The 20,389-nt window shown below is 41.3% G+C and overlaps 1 protein-coding gene across 9 annotated transcripts in view; it reads left to right on the top strand.

Moving 5' to 3' along the window:
- dlg2 (discs, large homolog 2 (Drosophila)) overlaps positions 1-20,389 on the top strand; it is a 165,340-nt gene that overhangs the window by 113,647 nt on the left and 31,304 nt on the right. For 8 of the 9 annotated variants that reach the window (XM_071461135.1, XM_071461138.1, XM_071461136.1 and 5 more), the window contains 7 exons: positions 5,451-5,504; positions 6,546-6,596; positions 8,601-8,725; positions 10,867-11,036; positions 11,562-11,698; positions 13,057-13,201; positions 13,822-13,987. In XM_071461135.1, coding sequence (XP_071317236.1) covers positions 5,451-5,504; positions 6,546-6,596; positions 8,601-8,725; positions 10,867-11,036; positions 11,562-11,698; positions 13,057-13,201; positions 13,822-13,987 — 848 coding nt within the window. The remainder of the gene's footprint in view (positions 1-5,450; positions 5,505-6,545; positions 6,597-8,600; positions 8,726-10,866; positions 11,037-11,561; positions 11,699-13,056; positions 13,202-13,821; positions 13,988-20,389) is intronic. The other variant, XM_071461144.1, reaches the window with a different exon arrangement.

Raw genomic sequence — 20,389 nt, 5'->3', positions numbered from 1 at the left:
ACACAAAGCTGTAAAACATCTGGCCCTGTTTAGGCTGCTTGTTATTATCTGAGCAAAATGGAGCAGTGTTTTCAGTTGAGATGAAACTGGAGCATTAACAGAAGCTTAATGACTGATCAGTGAGTTAAGGTGATATATATATATATATATATATATATATATATATATATATATATATATATATATACTACATACAAAACTGATGTATTGCAAAAGCAAATCATGACTGTGGATTTAATTGCTGGGGTGTGTGGTGTAGCATGAGTGAAATTGCCTCAGGCAAGGCCAGTGGGGGGTAATTGGAGGCCATCCATCATGTAGCTGAGGGAAATTGCAAGGGGGGCAGCAGTTAGCATTACCTGTTCTTTAGCTATTTTCCTGCCGTTGAAACATAAGGAGCTGGACAATGGGAATAAGCTGGAGCACAGGTACTGTGTGAAGGTATGGGATAGAGGGAAATACATTCATTCTAAAAGCACTGGACATTTTTCAGACAGTCTGTTGTACTGTAAAGGCTTATTTCTAAGTTTTGGAATTTAAAAGTTTAATCATTTTTTGACAAGATTGAACCGGTTCTCACTTCTGTTGTTATCACATTTTATGTTTCCGCATTCCTCTAGCTTGGCCTGTCTGCCTATCTCCATCTTCCTTCCCCTCACTCTAACCATGCTCCACATCTCACATTGTGTTGTTGACTATTTTTAAATGAGATACCAGTGAATTATTGATACACTCCCATTTCCATGAGCCACTATACATAGAGGTGATGCTGAATTATTGAGCAAAACTCAACACGAGCACAAGACTCTGCTGAAGAAATACAAGCAACTTAGTCTATAACATCTCAACTATCTGATTCTGTATTGTTGCTCTCTGCAGCTTTTCATAAGAGGAGTGAAGGTTCATACATTCGACCTCACCCAGTTAGAGCTTTGCCATGTTTCGGCTGATGAATGTGTCACATCTGTTCTCTTCAGCACACTATCACAGTGAAGGTTTACGAGTAAAGACAAAATACACATTATTGTAGCAACCTGGGTTGAGTGCTTGCAGGGTTGATACGCATGAAAAGTAGCCACGCAGAACAGCATCTGGTCTGCAACCAGGCAGCCGCCCCGATTAATACACCAGTCTGCATTCAGCCTTTAGTTTGACTCAGCTGTGAATGCTCTTATTTTTTTCTTTGCTGGGAGAAATTTAAGTAGTAATTCAATATTATTAGGCTATAACATTATCACTGGTATAGTTTATAGCTCCATGAAAGCCTCCTGACATATCATCCACAGTGTTGCCCTGCTGCTGGACAACTGGCTTAATGTGCTGTTGGAGGCAGCTGATCACGTGGCGGTGTTGGGAAGCATGAACAAGAAGAGAAATGAGTCTAAGTGCAGTTAAGCATGTCATGTATGTGCTCAGTTGAGTGGCCATTACATCTCAGGGGTCTGTGTGTGCATACATGTGGATTTGTAGTGGCAGCAGTATCCATGCTATGAGGTATTAGATACTGTGGGGCATAATCGTGCAGAGAAGTGAAAATGTATGAACCTCATGTTTCGTAATCAGAATCAGAATCAGTTTTATTGCCAAGTATGTTTCCACATACAAGGAATTTGTTTTGGTGATTGGTGCAATCACCAAAACAAATATATTAAATATATATATTAAATATATATATTTTTTTAGCATCTTCTTTTTTTTATCTCTTTTTTATCTTTAGACATTAAAGGAGTGAGTGTGAGATTTCCTTCTCAGAGCTCTGCTGTAGTTTATTAAAGGCTACCCTTCCTCACTGCGGTACAGCTCACAGTGTTGGCACGCCTTTCCACACTGTTGACCTGCACCATTGCTGGGGAACTGACAGGCAATGGTCAGCAGAAAGCATCCAGTGACAGAAATAAGATTAATGTCAGATCCTCCTGACCTACAATCAGATTATTTGAGCCTCTTGCTCTCCAGCATAATAGAGAGAAATTTGCTGTCTGAAACAGCTGTAAATGACTTTTGAGTAGTGTACAAGTGTGATGTAATGCTTGGGTTTGAACAATGAGTGGTTATTTTAAAAATGGCAGTAAATGATGTGCCCTTGCCATCATATTGTGCTGTCTGAAGTCAAAATTGTGTTCATTTTTGATGAGCTGTCCGCTCTAATCTCTCTCAGATTAGCTATGAAATCATTCATATTAGTAGTGTCCGTACAAAGCAAGCAAAGGCATCCTAATCCTTCTCATCAATCCTCTCACAAACACCATTTTCCTTCAGTCAGTTTCCGGCTTTGCAGCCCTGCACAGCCGACCAATTGTAATATTTCTCCCTTTGTTAAATTCACTAAGTCCGTCTTTCTGTCCCTGTCTGAGTCCCTGTGATGTGCACACATGCACAGTTCAGACTTGCTTATTTGAATGAGCCACGTTATTTAATTAATTAATTAATTAATTCACATGGAAATGCTTCAGGATTAAGATGGGAGATGCGTTAGATGAATGGCCTCAACACACATTAGCATTGGAAGTCCAGTCGATAAGGTTTGTGTCTTTACTGCATTAAATACAAGCTGTCTTCTTCTAAAAAGGCTCAAATATCTTAAAATTGCTGCGTAACGGTGTAGAAGTAATGTCATAATTCAGCTTCACACCAACCAGCTCCAGCTCAATAATGGGATTTTCTATTTTAATCTCACAATGATATGGTTTTTATTGTTTTCATGGTGTTGAGAACTGGAGATGACAACAGACCTTAAACAAAACAGGAACATCCATAAAGTTTTTGAACGTTTTACTGGGCCCGTCAGTCTGTTCACCAGCCCTCTCTGTGTGCCTGTCATGCAGGGTGCAGCTGGTCTCCACTGAGAAGTTCACGACTTCATTTCTTTCCCTGTCTGACCGTGCAGTGTCTTCACCCTTGCCTTATCATAGCACCTCTTTTTCAGTTTTTGTTCCTCTGACCTTTGCTCCAGCACTCCTTCTTGAAAGTGCAGTTATGTTGTGGCGTTGCTGTCACACCACTGGTAGACGTTCACGCATGCACTCATATTAATGTCACCACTAGTCTCTCGTCTGCCATCCCAATCAATCCCATTCAAAACTCCAGACGGTCTGGTGGCAACAGAAGGGTGGACTGCTCCTTCTCTTTGCCCTGGTAATAATGCAATTGGCAGTTTCTGTTAGAATGTGCGAGATTTACCATCTCCCACTCCCACTGCCCCCTCTTCTTTACCTTGCCCCGTTGCTGATTGGTTGGCTTAGTGTTGTGTTGCTTGGGCCGAGCCACTTTCTTTCTCTCCCATTTCCAGAACCAGAGCTGTGTAGGAACACAGGACAGACAGCTTGTGGACCGTGAGGAGACATTTAAACAGTGTATTGGATTAGAAACACAAACGTCTACTCTGATGGAAGATGGAAATGTTCAGACTGTCTCGTAAGATATGCATGAATAACTGAATAAGTTATTATTTTCAAATTAAATCAAACTCTATATTTTTCTTCTTCTTTTGATCAGAGGTGCATACAGGGGTGATTATAGAAAAAAGATAATACAGGAAATACATAAAGAGAGTAGAAATTTTCAGGTGAGCAGGCTGAACTGGATTCATTGTAAAGAGATTTGAGGTGAAGGCAGGGAAATGAACGAGAGGCAGGCGATCAGTGGCAGAGCAGGGCATCGCTGATTGGGGGAAAGCAGGGCTGGAGATGAGCAGCAGGCATGTAGACAGGAGGGGTGTGATCCTGGAGCACAGGAGATATAAGATTAGTCAAAAATCAAAAACCCAAGGTAGCAGCACACAGGTAGTCTGAACAATGTGGTGATGAGTGACTGGAGACCTGCAGAGATGAGGGGGTGATGAGGAGCAGGTATGCTGGCTGATGCAATCAGGAGGAGCAGAGTGGAGCAGGTGAGGAGCAGAGGATCGCCACGCCCAGGGACACAAGCACAGTCAAACAAAGGACAGAGACAACACAGAAAACACAAGGGGAGAGGAAAAAGCCTGGAGCCTTGACCAGGACCATGACTTCAAAATATAAGCACACGTCCTCAGGAATGATTAACAATTAATCGTGCTTACACAGTGAACATGGAGTTGGTTAACTGTGCACATATATGTCTGATTTATCAACCAAGGGTCTCATACTCATTCGTCAACTAACAGTGAGTTAAGATCAGATCAGATCAGAAGATAAGATAATGTTCTTGCAGTGATGTACAGAACCAGCCAGTCCTATAGAGCACGTTACCCCAGCAGCTAGCTCATAGTCTCATCCGGATGAAAGCTGTGATGGCAACGTCAGTGGAAAGGCTGAGCCTCGTGTCACTGGACTGATGACCAAGCAGACCATCTCGTTTTTTACAGCATCATGTCAGTCACATGAACAGCAGGTACACAGCGTGTAAGGCACCCTGAGACTTCACAACAGCAGGGACGTACATCTGTGTGTGTGTGTGTGTGGAGACAGGATACAGTGTAATAATCCTTCTAGCTCATGAAATCACATGTAAAATATGTTTCCAGGCTGGGATTTGTGACAGGATTAATATAACTGTTATTATCTTCACTTATAATGGTGCTCTCATCTTTTACACACAATTTGATATATTACTTATTTATAATTCTAATTGTACACAGAAGAATGATCTGGTCTTTCTTCTGTTACTGTCCCTGGTTGTTTGTTTTTATTTGTCTTGTGGAGACAAAATCAGAGGACAAATTTCAAAGGAATCTGTAGAAGCATCCTTGAAGTGAGCGTCATGCATCGAGCTAGTTGGTTACATACTGTAAACTGAACTGCTGTTAATCTGATGTTCACTCATGTTGTGGCCAAAACAGTTCAAAGTTCCTCTCTTGGGATCCCTGCCTTTAACCATCTGCCCATCTTCAACAGCAATATTATAACCTGACTGGAGGTCGACCTGGGAATCTGCACTACAGATTAGAGCACACTGCATAGGTGCCATAACAAGTGCAGATGAAAGACGTCTTGAACTTGAAAGCTGTTAAATATGTTTGGACACTTTTATCACTGGTGTTTTTAAAATGTGAACATTTATGTTTTCCAGATGTTTATGGCACATAGACTACATAATGGCAACATAAACTGTTTTCTGTGTGAGCCGGAACTTCTGCAGTCACTTTGCTCCATCAGTGAGGTTCAGAATTTCATATGTGCACAAAAACAGCTTACTACATCCACTCCTTTACTACCCATGTTCTCATCCCTCTCTCCTGTTCAGCCCATTCAGCTATAATATCTCCGTCAGTGTGCTGTGCATGAGAGGGGAGTGTTTATGGCGCCATCCAGAAAATGGAAGTCTGTTAAATTGTTGATGATACAGAGATCCACAAGCTTGCCCCCTGGATACATTTATGGAAAGTAGGACAGTGGTGGGCACAAGCGTCTCTATTACTAAAACCTAAATCTCATCCTTCCCTTCCCCTTCTCTCTCTGTCTCTCTTACAGGCCAGCCCTGCCCCAATAATTGTCAACACAGACACTTTGGAGTCAGTTCCTTATGTGAGTCTCAATTTTTGTGTCTTTTTTTAATGCACCCATTAGTTTTTTTCAGTAGAAGATCAATACCTGCAGTAGATTAGTGATGCACATTAAAAAAAGACCCAGTCCTGGTGAGATTGTATATGTGGATTTATTAGTTACACATTTTGATTGTGTAACTTATCTAAGTAAAACGAATGAGGTCACAGTGCTGAATTATTGATGTTTATCATGAATAAAAGACCAGCACAAGACTTTCTAAAGACCTTCATCTCAAACAGTTTTCACAGGATTTTACATCAAAACAAATAAATGAAGCTTTGGTGCAACGCAGAGGCTGAATTAATAACAAATATTTCCCAAACAGGGAGAGGACTCCAAGAGGTGGTGTTTTTTTTTCATGCTGAAATTGTCACAGTTGACAGTTTGGTTAACAGTTAAAGATACTTTTCTGATATGTGAAGAAATGAGGACAGGAGATATGACAGAGACTCGTCCATAAGCTGAAGAGTCCAGATGTCATCATATAGTTACATCAGATAAACTGACTTCATGCTCTTATACACTGTTCCTGGTTCAGTGCTGTTGCTATTTTAGTCTTCAGGTCTCACCTGCTTCCACAATCACATGAAGTTCTGATAATTATTTCTGATGCTGCTCAAAAATGATGCTCAGCCGGGAATATGATGTGCACATGCATTATGCATATGCATAATGACGGAAGCGCTTGCTGGTAATTAATCATCTGAGCGAGATATAGGATGAGACCAGCTCCTCTACAGCTAACCTACATGCTGCAAAAATAATGTTAATTAACTATCACCTTAAATTGTTTCCCTTGAGGCAGGGCCTATTTAACACAGAGAGCACAAGTGGCCCGAGAAAAGATCTGCCTTGAGTTTAAGTAGGTGGAGTTGGCCTCAGAGTTTCTAAACATCCTCTGTGAATATAATTCAGCATAATTATTCAACAGTACTGCCGTGTATTTTTATTTTAAAGCAATGTTTGGAGGATTAAAAATGGAGTGAGTGCCTTGGCCTAATCTCTTTTTTGTTTCATCAGGTAAACGGCACAGAAATTGAGTATGAGTTTGAGGAAATCACTCTGGAGCGGGTGAGTATCTCAGATCCCTCAGTAAATCTGAGAACATGCCTCTCCTCTATGGTGGAAGGAGGGAAGTTAAAACATTTCCGCTGTTTCACACAAGGATGTGCTGAGTGCACATCCTTGTGTGAAACAGGCTTGGTAGTCTGTGTGTATCATGAGCTGCTATGTTAAATGGACAGGGCAATTTTTGGGCCGAAGCAGATGTAGCACAGTTGGCATGAGCTTGTAAATGAATCTCCAAGTCACTGAAACACAAACACTGGCTCAGTGGATACTAGCAGGCACAGAGTGGAGGCAGTTTTGTCAGCTCCAATACAATTTGAGCACAGAGACAGAGCAACAGCGCAGGGGAAGGCCACCGACCAACTGACAAGAAAGCCTGCGCTAAGATTTAATGCAGACAGTAGTCAGCCTCCATCCATATTCCAGTACCTCCATATTTATCATCTGATGATGGCCAGAGGCACAGACAGGTCTGTGTCAGGTCCCCTCGAGATGTCACCTTGGAGAGCTGAACAGCGTTTTTTGATGCACAGCGAGGCCCTGCAGGCACACTCAGTAGGTTTTTAATCAAGAGAAGCTGCTGCTCCCATCAACTTACAGCTTAACTTAATCAAAGCTTGACTTTTATTTTGTGATTTGGCTTTCGGGGGATTTTATTTGCAGAGCCAACACTTACAAATACAATACTCCATAGTGAATTCACAATAATGAAGAGCCAGGTTAACTCAGGGGTGATGCTGTGACATGGCTTACAGTTGGATACCAGAGTGAAGGCTTAACATGCTGACCACTTTATAATCATAATGAGAGCAGTGACACTAAAAAGTCATTCCATTAAATTGTGCATCAATATTTGATTAACTTGTAAAGGAATTGTTACTGGTTTTTCAACAGAATTAAAGGTCAATGTTTAGTAAAGCAGAGTAGTAGTAGAGTAGCTCAGCTGATTTGAAAAACTAGAAGTTAATTCATTAAAATCCAGAAAAAAAACACACTAATAGGATTAAAGATTTGATTTGATGCTGATCTTCAGTCTGCTATAGGCCAACTGCTAAAGGCTGACTACAGGACATCTCCAGCCAAGTCAGCTGCACTACCTGAACACCACCTGCTGTGATTTAGAATATGTAAAAAACAACTGTAGCTAAAAGGCAAATTGAATACAGTAGCTAAGTAATGGCTAAATGGTTAAAATGCTGCAAATTAGAGGCATACAAATGAAAACTTGTAAAAAAAAAAAAAAAAAGGGCAAGACTGAACACTGACAATTCTAGGATTATAAAGCAGGTCTAGGTTCTATATTAACACTGTGAAAGTGCTCAGTCCACAGAGAAAGGCACATAGCCTGTATTCAGAAACTGAGCCTTAAAACAAGCTGTCAGGATTTCTGTAACTTTGTGATGTCACAACAAAGCAGCCCAGCCCACCTGGACCCACCATCCAAGTTTGCAGGATTTGGTTTCTCTGAGTGTTTACCTGAAATCAGAAAACATAAAACTACACTGAGATGGTTTTTGGTTCTCAAAACCATTAATGTCTTCTTATGGATATCAACACTTCAAATAAAACACAGGAGAAGTGTAAAATAAGGGACCTTTGATTAATAGCAGTGACCACATCTAGTTTAGAATAACTTCGAATGAACTCATGTTAATGAAGGGGGTATGAGCTCATCTGACTGTGACAGACAAAATATAGACAAGAAACGTTGGTAACTACAGCTGTATATAAGTATTTACCAAAATGCACATGGTGTACTTGAATGTAACAGGAACAAACAAAGCACAGTTTGCTGTCCAGTGAACTCACAACAGCAGGGACCATGTTTTCTCTGTTCCATCTCCAGTTAGACTGTTTCTATAAATAAGTTCAGCCCCACTGAAGACAGTCGTCCTCACACTGTGTTCGAGACATGCAGCTGATGTGTTGGCATGTTGACACACTACATACAGAATAAGTTCTGCCTGCTCCCTCCTTCCTCTCACTGTCTGCTCTCCGTGGCTGCAGGGTAACTCAGGGCTGGGCTTTAGCATTGCCGGAGGGACAGATAACCCACACATCGGTGATGACCCCGGCATCTTCATCACCAAGATCATCCCTGGAGGTGCTGCGGCAGAAGACGGACGCCTGAGGTCAGTGTCTTAAACATCCCCACACAGGAAACAAGAGACAACTGGATATTTTTTCAGACCTGACAGGAAAGAACAAACTTTTGAGAGACTTCAAAGTCAGAGAAGAAATAATCTCCTTTACTTAAAGATAATCTCTCTTACATCACTGGAGAATAGACACAGTTTGTTACCGCTTACTCCTCCACTACAGCGCTTGATAATCTGCGCTCAGAAATCTCTAATAGAAAACATATTGAGGCACAGTATCATGCAACAGTGTCATTATTCTGTTTTTTGAATTGTGGAGGAGCCTTGTGAAGACTCCACCTCTCAGTTCACCTCATATTTATATGAATCCTGCAAAGTCATTTTAACCATATTAACAAGTGATCATTTCTTTTTTATAATGTTAACCATAATTGAATATTGCACAAATTAAATTTCTGTTTATTTAATCTAACGAGAAGCAAACTCATTGTTTGCCCAGCAACATAAGTGTGTGACGTCAGACTGGTATTTACGATTGTCAGGGGAGAAATAGCTTGAAACAACCTTAGACTTATGATAGATACAGTTATTCATGATTGTCATGTGTGTCTTCATTTACCAGGAGTCTAAAGTCCAGATAGCTGCCGTAATAAGTGCCATGGCAACGAATATATGAATGACAGAACACAATATGAATAGGAGAGAAACAATGGCAAAAACATACACAGTTGGAGCACTGAGCGAGCTGGTGAACAAATCTTTTTACTGAAGAGAATTGCTTTGGTCATTGTTAGTGAGATTTCATTTTCATAGCAGCTTTATGATTTCCACCGAAAAGTCAATTATCCATCCAATCACGCACCAACATCACTCCTGATCTAACCACATTCAGTACTGATGTCTAATCATTTAACAGTGATGAAAGTGTGGAAACACTGGTGGCCATGCATCATGGATGGAGGCGGGGGGGGTCTAATCACTGTGAGGAGGAGGCCTGATAGGGATTTGGATTTCTATAGCTTTACAGTAGCCAGACACACTTCCTGTCAGCGCTCTGGGACCTGTAGCAGAACTCTAAACCTTCTTAATGCCTCGGCTCAGCTGCACAGGGACTGCTTCGAGCATTTTAAGTGTTTCTCATGGAGGCTGTTGTTCTGGAGAGGTGAAAACATGTAGTCAGGACTGGACCCACAACAAGTATACAGCATGTTTCAGTTTATTTCAGCTTATTTCAGATTAACTATAAAATAATGACATACTGTAGGTATACCACTTTTATATATTGGTACTGTCTGAATATTGAATATTGCTAGTTGAATATTGCTAGTTTTGATAATAATGTATTCACATATATGTATTATTTATAGATATAGATTTATAGATTTATAGATGTGATGTGTTAGAACATAGATCTTTTCACTCTGGCTCCTACTGTTGGAAGTGTGTGTGTATTTATCCATGGTAGTGCACACTGGGTCCCAGCTGGTCCCAATGAGCCCCCCCCCCCCCGGGGAGAGTTGTGTCCTTGAACGCCAGGGCATGGATGTTTTGGTCGACACCTCAGGGGAATTCAAACTGAGCCCCTTGCTGACTCTGATTTTTACACATTTGTGTGCCACCCACATGCACACACCCACTCACATTCTGACCCACCTCTCTGTCACACATCACAGACACACACACACACACACACTGAAATAAGTGTAGAATATGCACAGTGTTGCTTGCAATGTAAAACCAGAGTACAAGCACATGGGTTAGCCTGATCTACTGCCAACAAGCACACGCAGTCATCAGACTATGTGTGTGTGTGTGTGTGTGTGTGTGTCTACAGGGAGAAGATGCAAAGACTGCTCTGTTCGTCTGTAGTGTAAACATGTTAGTATGTATTCACAAAAGTTACCACTGATTCAATTCAATCTGTATTGATTTATGTGTTGTTCATTTGCTTTTTGGATACACATTAAATTGTTGTTATTTTTGTCAAAATGTTTAACAGCATCTCCTTTTAACTGTGATCGTATGGCTCTCAATAAAAAGAGTCAACACCAGCAAGTTTTTGTGACTTTACAGAGAACTTGATCTCAGGTTGAACCCCACCCCAACATGCTGGAAGTGAGCGCAGCCTTGCTCTTAATGATTATCAATCGTTATCGTCACTGTTTTTCTAACAGAGTAAATGACTGCATCCTGCGGGTGAACGATGCAGATGTGTCTGAAGTCTCTCACAGTAAGGCAGTGGAGGCCCTGAAGGTCGCCGGTTCTATTGTTCGACTATATGTGCGGCGCCGCCGGCCAATGCTAGAGACCATCATTGAGATCAAACTCATCAAAGGACCAAAAGGTGAGCTCAAACACACCAACAGTCCTGCTAAGTGGAGACATACGGGGTCATCACATTAAGATTTATGTGTTTATGAGTTCATAATCACTTCTTTCCTTTGATTGATGGTCATGTTAATATTTCATGGGTATTGGTGATCAGGAACAAAACTGGTCACTGTCACTGCTGCATTCAGTCCTTGACTCAGCATACAGTAAGAATATGATCGTACATAATATTGAAGGGAGAGACAGTTACTGCAAAAGAAAAGCTGTTGCTTTGCTTAGTTATGTGAGTGGGAGGTCTTTCACCCAGCAAGCCCTTACAGCTCTTCAGTTTACTTTAAAACTGTCCACTGACAAAAAACAAATATATACATGTATATAATATTTAAACAAACTTCTCATCCTGGTTAAATCTTCAGATAATTCTGATAACATATTAGAATAAAAATATTTAATTTAAATTCATATTCTGTATTTCATGTTACATGTCATCACATATAACTAACCAACTACTTTCATACACCCACCCACATGCACACAGGGCTTGGCTTCAGTATTGCAGGTGGAGTTGGAAACCAGCACATCCCCGGTGACAACAGCATATATGTCACCAAAATCATTGATGGTGGGGCAGCACAGAAGGACAGCCGGCTACAAGTTGGAGACAGATTGTTAATGGTGAGTACCAGGTACAAATCTAATACACACAGGCTGTTTCTAGTCACTATGCTGATGAAAGCCCTGAGCTTGATGGGAATTACCTGATATCACCAAACTCTTTAGACTCTACACCAGTGGTCCCCAACCTTTTCCAACTCATAGCGCACTTGAAAATCTCAAAAATGTTGGCGGCCCACATCTGACCCTGTAACAATACGGAGGCCAAATAAGATCACTTCTTATTTTACTGATAATGATCAAACATTCAGGACTGAACTGAAAACAGAGGAAGCTCAATATTTATTTTTTGTTTGATGGGATTCACCATCGATTTACCATCTGTCTCTTTACTCTCTTTTAACTCTTCCTGTTGGTAACCAGCTGTCTGTTTTGCTACTCCAGTTTTTACCATGGATGTAATCTTTTAGTGAGCAATCAGACTGAAATAAAAAACAAGTGTATGATGTGGTACAGCAAGAGACAATATAAAAGTTCCTAACATTGGTTTATAACAGTGAAAAAACATGTTTTTAAAATGTATTTTTAAAATCATTTTTACATATATATATATATATATATATATATAATACATATATATATAATTACATTTTGTCACCAAAACTATTTTGCAAATGATTTGTCACCTCACTTCAGTACCTACAGTACCTTCACAGTCCACAGGTTGGGAACCACTGCTCCAGACTAAGGTTGTGTGGGGCTTAAATGAACCTCACTCCTGCTGCTCAAACCGTTGCGTGAAGACTGCAGCGTTCTCGTTGGATACCACACTGGCTAATGTTGGCGTAATTAAGTAAAACATGCTTCATTACAGCACGTTACCATATAAAATTTTGCTTCTGATGGGATTATGACTCTTACTCAGTAAACAGAGTCACTCAGACTTTTTGATGATGACCTCACAGCCATGACACTGAGCCTGCTGGTGAGTTTTGCATCTGTGTCTTGTTTATACACTGGTTGCTATTACACAGACTAATATCCAGGAGACTAATGGTGATTCAATAAATCAGGTTATTTACTTTATGTAGGGTATTAACCAAGTAGTGCGTTTGCAGCTGAAAACATTCATCCTAAGTGATAATTAAGTGATTTAATGACTCTCTGAGACAGTGAACCTACTGGCCCAGCACTGTAACAGCAAGCTTTCTCTTGAGGAGGGCATCCTGCTCGCTTAACCAGCGCTTAATTTAATTATCTTCCTACTGTCGTGTTCTCACCCAAAGACCATCTGTCATAATCCAGTCTCCTGGAGGCAGCAAGCACGCCAGGCTGATCTGAACTGAGCAGCAAGAAAACACAAGGCAGCCTCTGAAATTACTGATTGAACACTGAAAGACTGTTCATTGTTTGGACAGGTGAACAACTACAGTCTGGAGGAAGTGTCTCATGAAGAGGCTGTGGCCATTTTGAAGAACACGTCGGACGTGGTCTACCTAAAGGTGGGAAAGCCCACCAATGTCTACCTGTCAGATCCCTATGGGCCTCCTGATATCACACACTGTAAGTTGTCACCTCTTGTATTTCAACTGATTAGTTATTGATTATAAGTTACCAGTCATGTGTCTTTAAAGCAGTTGAACCAGACTGATGGTCGTGTTCTTCAGTAGATGTAAAAGATGGGAGATTTGTGTGCTGAAGCTAAATGTCAGAGCAGAACTGTGCATCAACTTAGTTAAAGCTGCATTAATTTGGTGCAGCCTGACAACCCTGACTTACTATCACCTTATTACATTTGTGTGATGTGCACATTACCAAACAGTTGCCTACTTACATGTCAGACAGTCACAGAACAACATTAGCATTCATTTGAGGTTGTGTTTCTTGCCAGTGTAAATCCAATATTCACTCTGCTTTTACCTCTGGATTGGTCTCCACCAACTTCTGAGAAAAATATCTTACTCTCTTGCTCCTTTACACTGAGTATCTGATAGTCGCTAACAAGTGCACAGTGGGTTTATCTATACAGTAGTTGTCCACTGCTCTGTGTTTCTTCACTGAAAGCAGCTGCTGCTAAAAATGGGGCTGATGAGCAGTAAATGTTGTTAAACCAGAACAACAGCTCCACTGTTTGTAACAGTTTGTCTGTTTATGTCACTCTGTTTTCGCTCCTTCTCACGCAGCTTTCTCTCCAGCCATGGAAAATCATATCTCTTCCCCCATCAACAGTGGCACTCTGGAGTACAAGTCTGGTCTCCCTCCCATCTCCCCCGGGAGTTATTCCCCCCTCCCTAAGCACTTACTAGGGGAAGAGGATATAAACAGGTTGGATGGTTTTTCCTTCTTACGGTAATTACCTCCCTTCCTACCAGACTACTAGAACTACAGGTAGGGGCTTTGTCCCCCCGCTCCTTCAGTCTCCCCTGATCCCTACTGTGTGTTTGTGTGGCAGTTCAAAAAGCAATCAAAACTCCATGGGGAGTTATGATCCAATTTGAAAAGATCCTTTGTGTCTGAGTTTGGATCACCTGTTATTTTTGTAAAATTCCACTAATCCCAAAGTCTGTGTTTCCCTGCAGTGTTTTTCAAAGATGTTTTTCAAAGACCCTAAAAAGGGTACTGGGATGATGAGATCCCAGGTCCCTTGATCCCCAATCATGAGCTGCAATTTTTTTCACATTTACTCAAACAAATACTTATAAAACAGTTGGTCTCAAGAAACAGCAGTTTGAAAAGCACTGGTCTGCCATAGTCCTGCATTTCTGTTGTGCTGTTTTGTGTTTGTGGCTGAATGTCTCTTGTTATGATTTCTGCCTGGACAATGTATTGTTTGCTGCCATGGCCCTGACTCACATCTGCTCAGAGTATCAAGTAACTGCTGTATAATTCAGCATCGTGCTGACATTGTGTTTGGGTGTTGGTGGCACAAGCTGTTGTTTAGAAAGGCTTTTGTTTGTGTTGGTTATTGGAAATGATTAAAGTAAGTGTTGCCTCAGGTCCAGCAGCAGTCCCCTCAGTTAAATACATTTGAATTATGGTTCAAATGTGAGAGGTATAGATTTTGAATGAAAACAGTGTATCTGCCCCTCCTGTACTGATGTGGCATCAGTGACGAAGATGTCTTGTTGTTTCGTCTGTGTTTTGTTGTGTTTTCCTCTGATCTGTTGAGTTTTTTTGGGTTGTTAGAAACCAGCCACATCAGAGTATATGAGTTTAGCTGAATCATGGCACATATCTGTTGTTGGAGTTTAGTGAGTCCAGTCAGGAGCTGTTATAACAAATCCGTTGTCATGTCTGTAAAGATGAGCTACACACGTTAATAAGCTAAAGTCCTAAAAAAACCATGTCTGTGAGGCAGAACAGAAAAGTGATAGAAACTGTAAGTTGAGCAGACCCAGAAATGTACGTATGTATACCTGTGTCTGTGGATGGAAAAAGCTATTAACCAGAGGCATAAATAAATACTTTTGAAAGATAAGGTTGAATAAAAATAAAAAGCTTATGGTGACACATTTCTTAATCTTTTTGTTTCTTAATGAAGAGGGGAAAAGGAAACAAAAGCCAGTCTGAGAACTTGAATGTTCCAGTTTATTCAGCTGTGCTTGTTCTGTCTTCCTCGCTCCTGCTGTATTTTCTACCTGTTGCAGTTTCAGTCACTCCGCTCTGACAGCTGCTCCCAGTCCAAACAGCAGGAAGCTTAAGATGTTTTATAGGACTGAGTCACAGTCAAACAGTAGCAAGTCCCCACCTCAGCTACCCTTACACCTAATCCCAAAGCAAGCTGCCATAAGGCTTGGGACTAAAGGGGCCACACTTCCTATCTAGTCAGAGTCTGTCTGGTCAGCTAATGTTGCCTGAAGTGGATGTTTCCTCTACTGCTGGTCTGAGCGTCATTCTCAGCTGGTTTGTTCAGTGGTTACATGTCACAACATTTAAAGAATGACAGACTACAGCAGATTTTCAGGTAGCACAACAAGGAGAATAATGGAAATTGGAATGAACAAATGAATACCTACACTACATAATGCCTGTCTCTTAGAATAGGTCGTGCGTGCTGTGGCGAGGGTTATGCTCTGTTGTCATATTCCATTTGCAAAATGAAGACTGGTGGAGGAATATTGCAGCAGAGTGATAACAAAAGCTCATTTCAGAGGATAACTGAAGGACCCCTGTGTTAAGCTTTGTTGAGTGAAGGATTAGTCCTCCATTCTCTTTAGAGTTAAGAGGTTTACTATTTCCTCTTGCCCAAGGTGCATCTCTAATAGCCTCTGAGATTACCACGCTGACCTGAAGTGTAACACTGACAGTAGCTTGTGTCTCTCTTGTTCACTGTGTGTTTGGTTCCACAGTGTGGATACTACAGAGTAAAGTGGACCTTCAAGTCCTGTAATAACTGATGATGTAGCCTCATTTTTTCACAGTGCATGTGAAAAGTCAAAAGTTGCTCCTAATTTAATGACCTATATTCTAAATGTAAGAGTTTTGAATTTTGATATCTCCTCTCTGATATCAAAATTTGGAGCCAAGCATTTTGTGTCCTGAATGAAGTCCTCATGGAGATGCTCTACAGAAAGGAAGGCAAAAAAATAACAAGATAGGACAGCAAAAGTGGTAGTGTTTAAGATTTTCAGATTTTTAGGAAGACATTTTACATGATTTAAAAAATTATCATAGAAAAACAATTAAATAAAGCAGGTAAGAATAGAATATATGAGATACACATTAATCACACTAGGAGGTGAGTTTTGAGTCATTATGTGAACATGGACAGATCGGTGCAGTCTCTGATGTGTCTGGAGAGTGTTTCTGAGGGAGGGGGCAGCTATGGAGAATGCTCTGTCGCCCCAGGTCCGGTGCTTGGTCCTGAGTGGTGTAGACAGGAGTTTGGCAATAAAGGCTGCAGGATCGATTGTGGTGATGGAGCAGGTCAATGAGGTAGGAGGGGGCCTGGTTATAGAGGGCTCTGTAAGTGAAGAGAAGGAATTTGAAATGGATCCATTGTAGCACAGGAACATGGTAAAGCTTCGGAGGATGTGGGGGTGATGTGGCCACAGGAGCAGGACTGAGTGAACAGGTTCGCAAACGAGCTCTGGATGTACTGGAGTTCATGTGTTTTTTAGGTGGAAGAAAGCAATTTATGGTTTTGGTGAGGGATTTGGAACCAATCACCATGTCTGATTTATCACAGTTTAGTTTGAGGACGTTAGTTTACATCCTTGAATTAATCCACTGCAGTGCAGTTGGACAGAGTTGGGATGGATTTGGTGGAGATTTAAAGCTGGACATCGTCAGCGTAGGAGTGGAAGTGGAGACCATGATGATGTATGATGTTACCAATTTATAAGTGTTGGCTGTTTCTAAGGTGGAAAAATTATGTTAGAGATTAGAAGAGGGCCAAGCACTGAACCCTGGGGGACGCCTTGAGACAGAGGTGTAATGGAGGACGTGCTGTTGTTGATGTTGATGAACTGTTTGTGAGGTATGAGCTCAGCCAGGAGGTTGGCAGTACCAGTGATGTTGTGGTAGGATTCAAGGCGTGAGAGAAGAATTATGTCATTGATGGTGCAGGGATGTCTGGTGTGATTGGAAACTACAGTGAAATGATTCAAACATCTCAATGGAGGTGAGGTTGACTTTGAGTTGGGAGGTGACAACATGTTCCAGTGTTCTTGACAGAAAGGGAGAATTGGGGATGGGCTGGAAATTGCTCATCAGGGTAGAGCCCAGGTTTTTAACGATCAGGGTGACAGCAGCCAGTTGGAAGGTTTGGGGGACTGAACCACAGCTGAAGGAGGAGTTGATGATTTCTGTAATGAGTGTGGAAATAGCTGGCAGACAGTGATTGACTAGAATAGATAGGATGGGATCCAGAACACAAGTGGAGCTTCTCACTCCATAAAATGAGACAGCTTGTTTTATTAGAATTAGAATTTCATAATTGCTTACCAAAGTCATCATGTTATTTGCTGGAAGCTATCAAATACAGTGCCTTAGGTCTGTGGCTGTTACAGGATGTGAAGTCCAAATGAAAGGCAGTGTATTGCTGTCCGTAATCTTGTGAAGATCACCCGGTTGTCTTCAGTTATTCCACCTTAATTCCTGCCATCAGGGGGCGTTACAGGAAACACAACTGTAATGTGATAGAAACAGTATCTGATGGAGAAAACAGACTTCAACACAACACTGGAACACGCCTAAGCCTGCTCTCAGTGAGTGAATGACAGGGACATAGAGAGAGCCAGTGAAGGATTGTTGACCAGCGCATGTATGTGCTGGTCCACTGGGATTTCTCCCTATTGTCCTGATAGCCAATCCAACTATTGAGCAGTCTATAGTGCAAATAACAATAAAATCAGAAATGGACTGTCACTGTCAGGCTCGCACTCCTGTGACAATATCCTATTTATTTTTTATTAAATTCATAAAGCGCACCCTGCGCCCACAGTCCAGTCTGGTCATATACATTTTTACCTAGTCTTGTTTTCTTTGGAACTAATATTGAGATATTTCTCAGACTACTTTTGCCTTGTAGTTTGAAAAGAAGTTCAGAAATAGGCAAACTAACTGTAGTTTCAAGTGTTTGAAAAGCTGACTGAATTAAAGGCTAATGAATAAAAGAAAAAGAGAGATGAACTGTGCCCCCACAGGCCAGCAGTCTTGTCCTCTTCCTTCTCAAGGTCACTGCATTTTGGTCTGATGTGAACTGACTGACTGCCTCATTGCAGTATAAATGATTCAGCAAGAGAAACAAAGCCAGCTGTCCAGTCCTCTCCGGCTGCTGCAGCTCACTGGTGGGTCCCTGTTGAGTCTCAGTCCACAATCCAGGAATCAAAGCAGAATAACAGCTGGTATAGAGGATTTGGTTCTGGGTATGTTGTTGATCACTTGTCGCTGACATCATTTTCATTTCTGATCTCTGACCTTTGACATGCCTGAAGCTTCAGCCCTTCAGTGTACACTCTCCTCAGTCTCTTGTCATTGCTTTCTGCTGTCTGAGGAAAAAGCACTGTGCAAGCAGATGAAGTGAACTCATTTTGTTTAGTGTCATGTAAGACATTCACACTCATACTTTCTTTGATAGCACTGCCATGTTGATTAGTCATGTTGAAATCTGCCTGCAGGGCAGCTCATATCAACAGATGTAGTGGAGGGTAAATTCAGCCCCTCAGTCAGGTTTCATAAGTGCCTTTTATTTCTTCAGATGTTTAACTGTTAAGAAAGACATTAGTGTGTAATTTAGTGCGGCTGTTATTGTGACGATGACGAGGTCTACATTTCCTTCTTCAGCCACACTCAGCCAGAAGGGACAGTTGCTGGGTGAAGATGCAAACACACAAGTTGGTCACAGATAGTGAGACGGCTGTAGGAGGATGTGGTGTGCAGTATGCTCAAGGCAGGCCAAACAGCGACAAATCCAGTCCATGGGACACTGTGTGTGTTTGTGTGCATGTGTTTGTGTGCATGTGGGCCTATGGGGCATGAATATGGGGGTGAAAAGGGTCACAAAGGATGAGATGCACATACAGTTGAAACCAGAAGTTTACATACACTGTATAAAAAGGCACATAACCTTTTTTTTCTCACCATCTAACATTAAGTCAGATTAAACTTTTCCTGTTTTTGGTCAATTAGGATTACCAAAATTATTTCTATTTGCTAAATAACAGAATAAGGAAAAGGATGAGAAAAGGATTTTTTTAGACGATTTTTATTACTTTCTTCAAAGTCAGAAGTTTACATACACTAAGATTACTATGCCTTTGTCTTTGGAAGCCTCTAATAGAAACCTATCAGAGACTTCCAAAGACATGACATTGACAACATTTGAGTTAATTAGAGGCACACCTGTGGATGTATTTTAAGGCACACCTGAAACACACTGCTTCTTTGTGTAACATCATGGGAAAATCAAAAGAAATCAGCCAAGATATCAGGAAGAGAATTGTGGACTTGCACAAGTCTGGTTCATCCTTGGGTGCAATTTCCAGATGCCTGAAGGTGCCACGTTCATCTGTTCAAACAATTATACACAAGTATAAACACCATGGGAATGTCCAGCCATCATACTGCTCAGGAAGGAGACGGGTTCTGTGTCCCAGAGATGAACCTGCTTTGGTCCGAAATGTGCATATCAACCCAAGAACTAAAGCAAAAGACCTTGTGAAGATGCTGGCTGAAGCTGGTAAGAGTGTGTCATTATCAACAGTGAAACGAGTCCTGTACCGACATGGGCTGAAAGGCCACTCTCCCAGGAAGAAGCCATTACTCCAAAAGAAACAAAAAAGCCAGATTACAGTTTGCAAATGCACACAGGGACAAAGACCTTAATTTTTGGAGACATGTCCTGTGGTCTGACGAAACTAAAATTGAACTTTTTGGCCATAATGACCACCGTTACATTTGGAGGAAAAAGGGGGAAGCTTGCAAGCCTGAGAACACCATCCCAACTGTGAAATATGGGGTGGCAGCATCATGTTGTGGGGTTGTTTTGCTGCAGGACGGACTGGTGCACTTCACAAAATAGATGGCATCATGAGGAAAGAACATTATGTGGAAATACTGAAGCAACATCTCAAGACATCAGCCAGGAAGTTAAAGCTTGGGCGCAAATGGGTTTTCCAAATTGACAATGACCCTAAGCATACTGCCAAACTGGTTACAAAGTGGCTTAAGGATAACAAAGTCAATGTTTTGGAGTGGCCATGACAAAGCCCTGACCTCAATCCTATTGAAAATTTATGGGCAGAACTG

Source organism: Trachinotus anak, unplaced genomic scaffold, assembly GCF_046630095.1.
Source record: "Trachinotus anak isolate AG129_WGS33_773 ecotype Australia unplaced genomic scaffold, CSIRO_AGI_Tana_v1 ptg000024l, whole genome shotgun sequence".
NCBI lineage: Eukaryota > Metazoa > Chordata > Actinopteri > Carangiformes > Carangidae > Trachinotus > Trachinotus anak.
The sequence above is the reverse complement of the archived record's forward strand: the minus strand, read 5'-3'. Positions and strand labels throughout refer to the sequence as shown.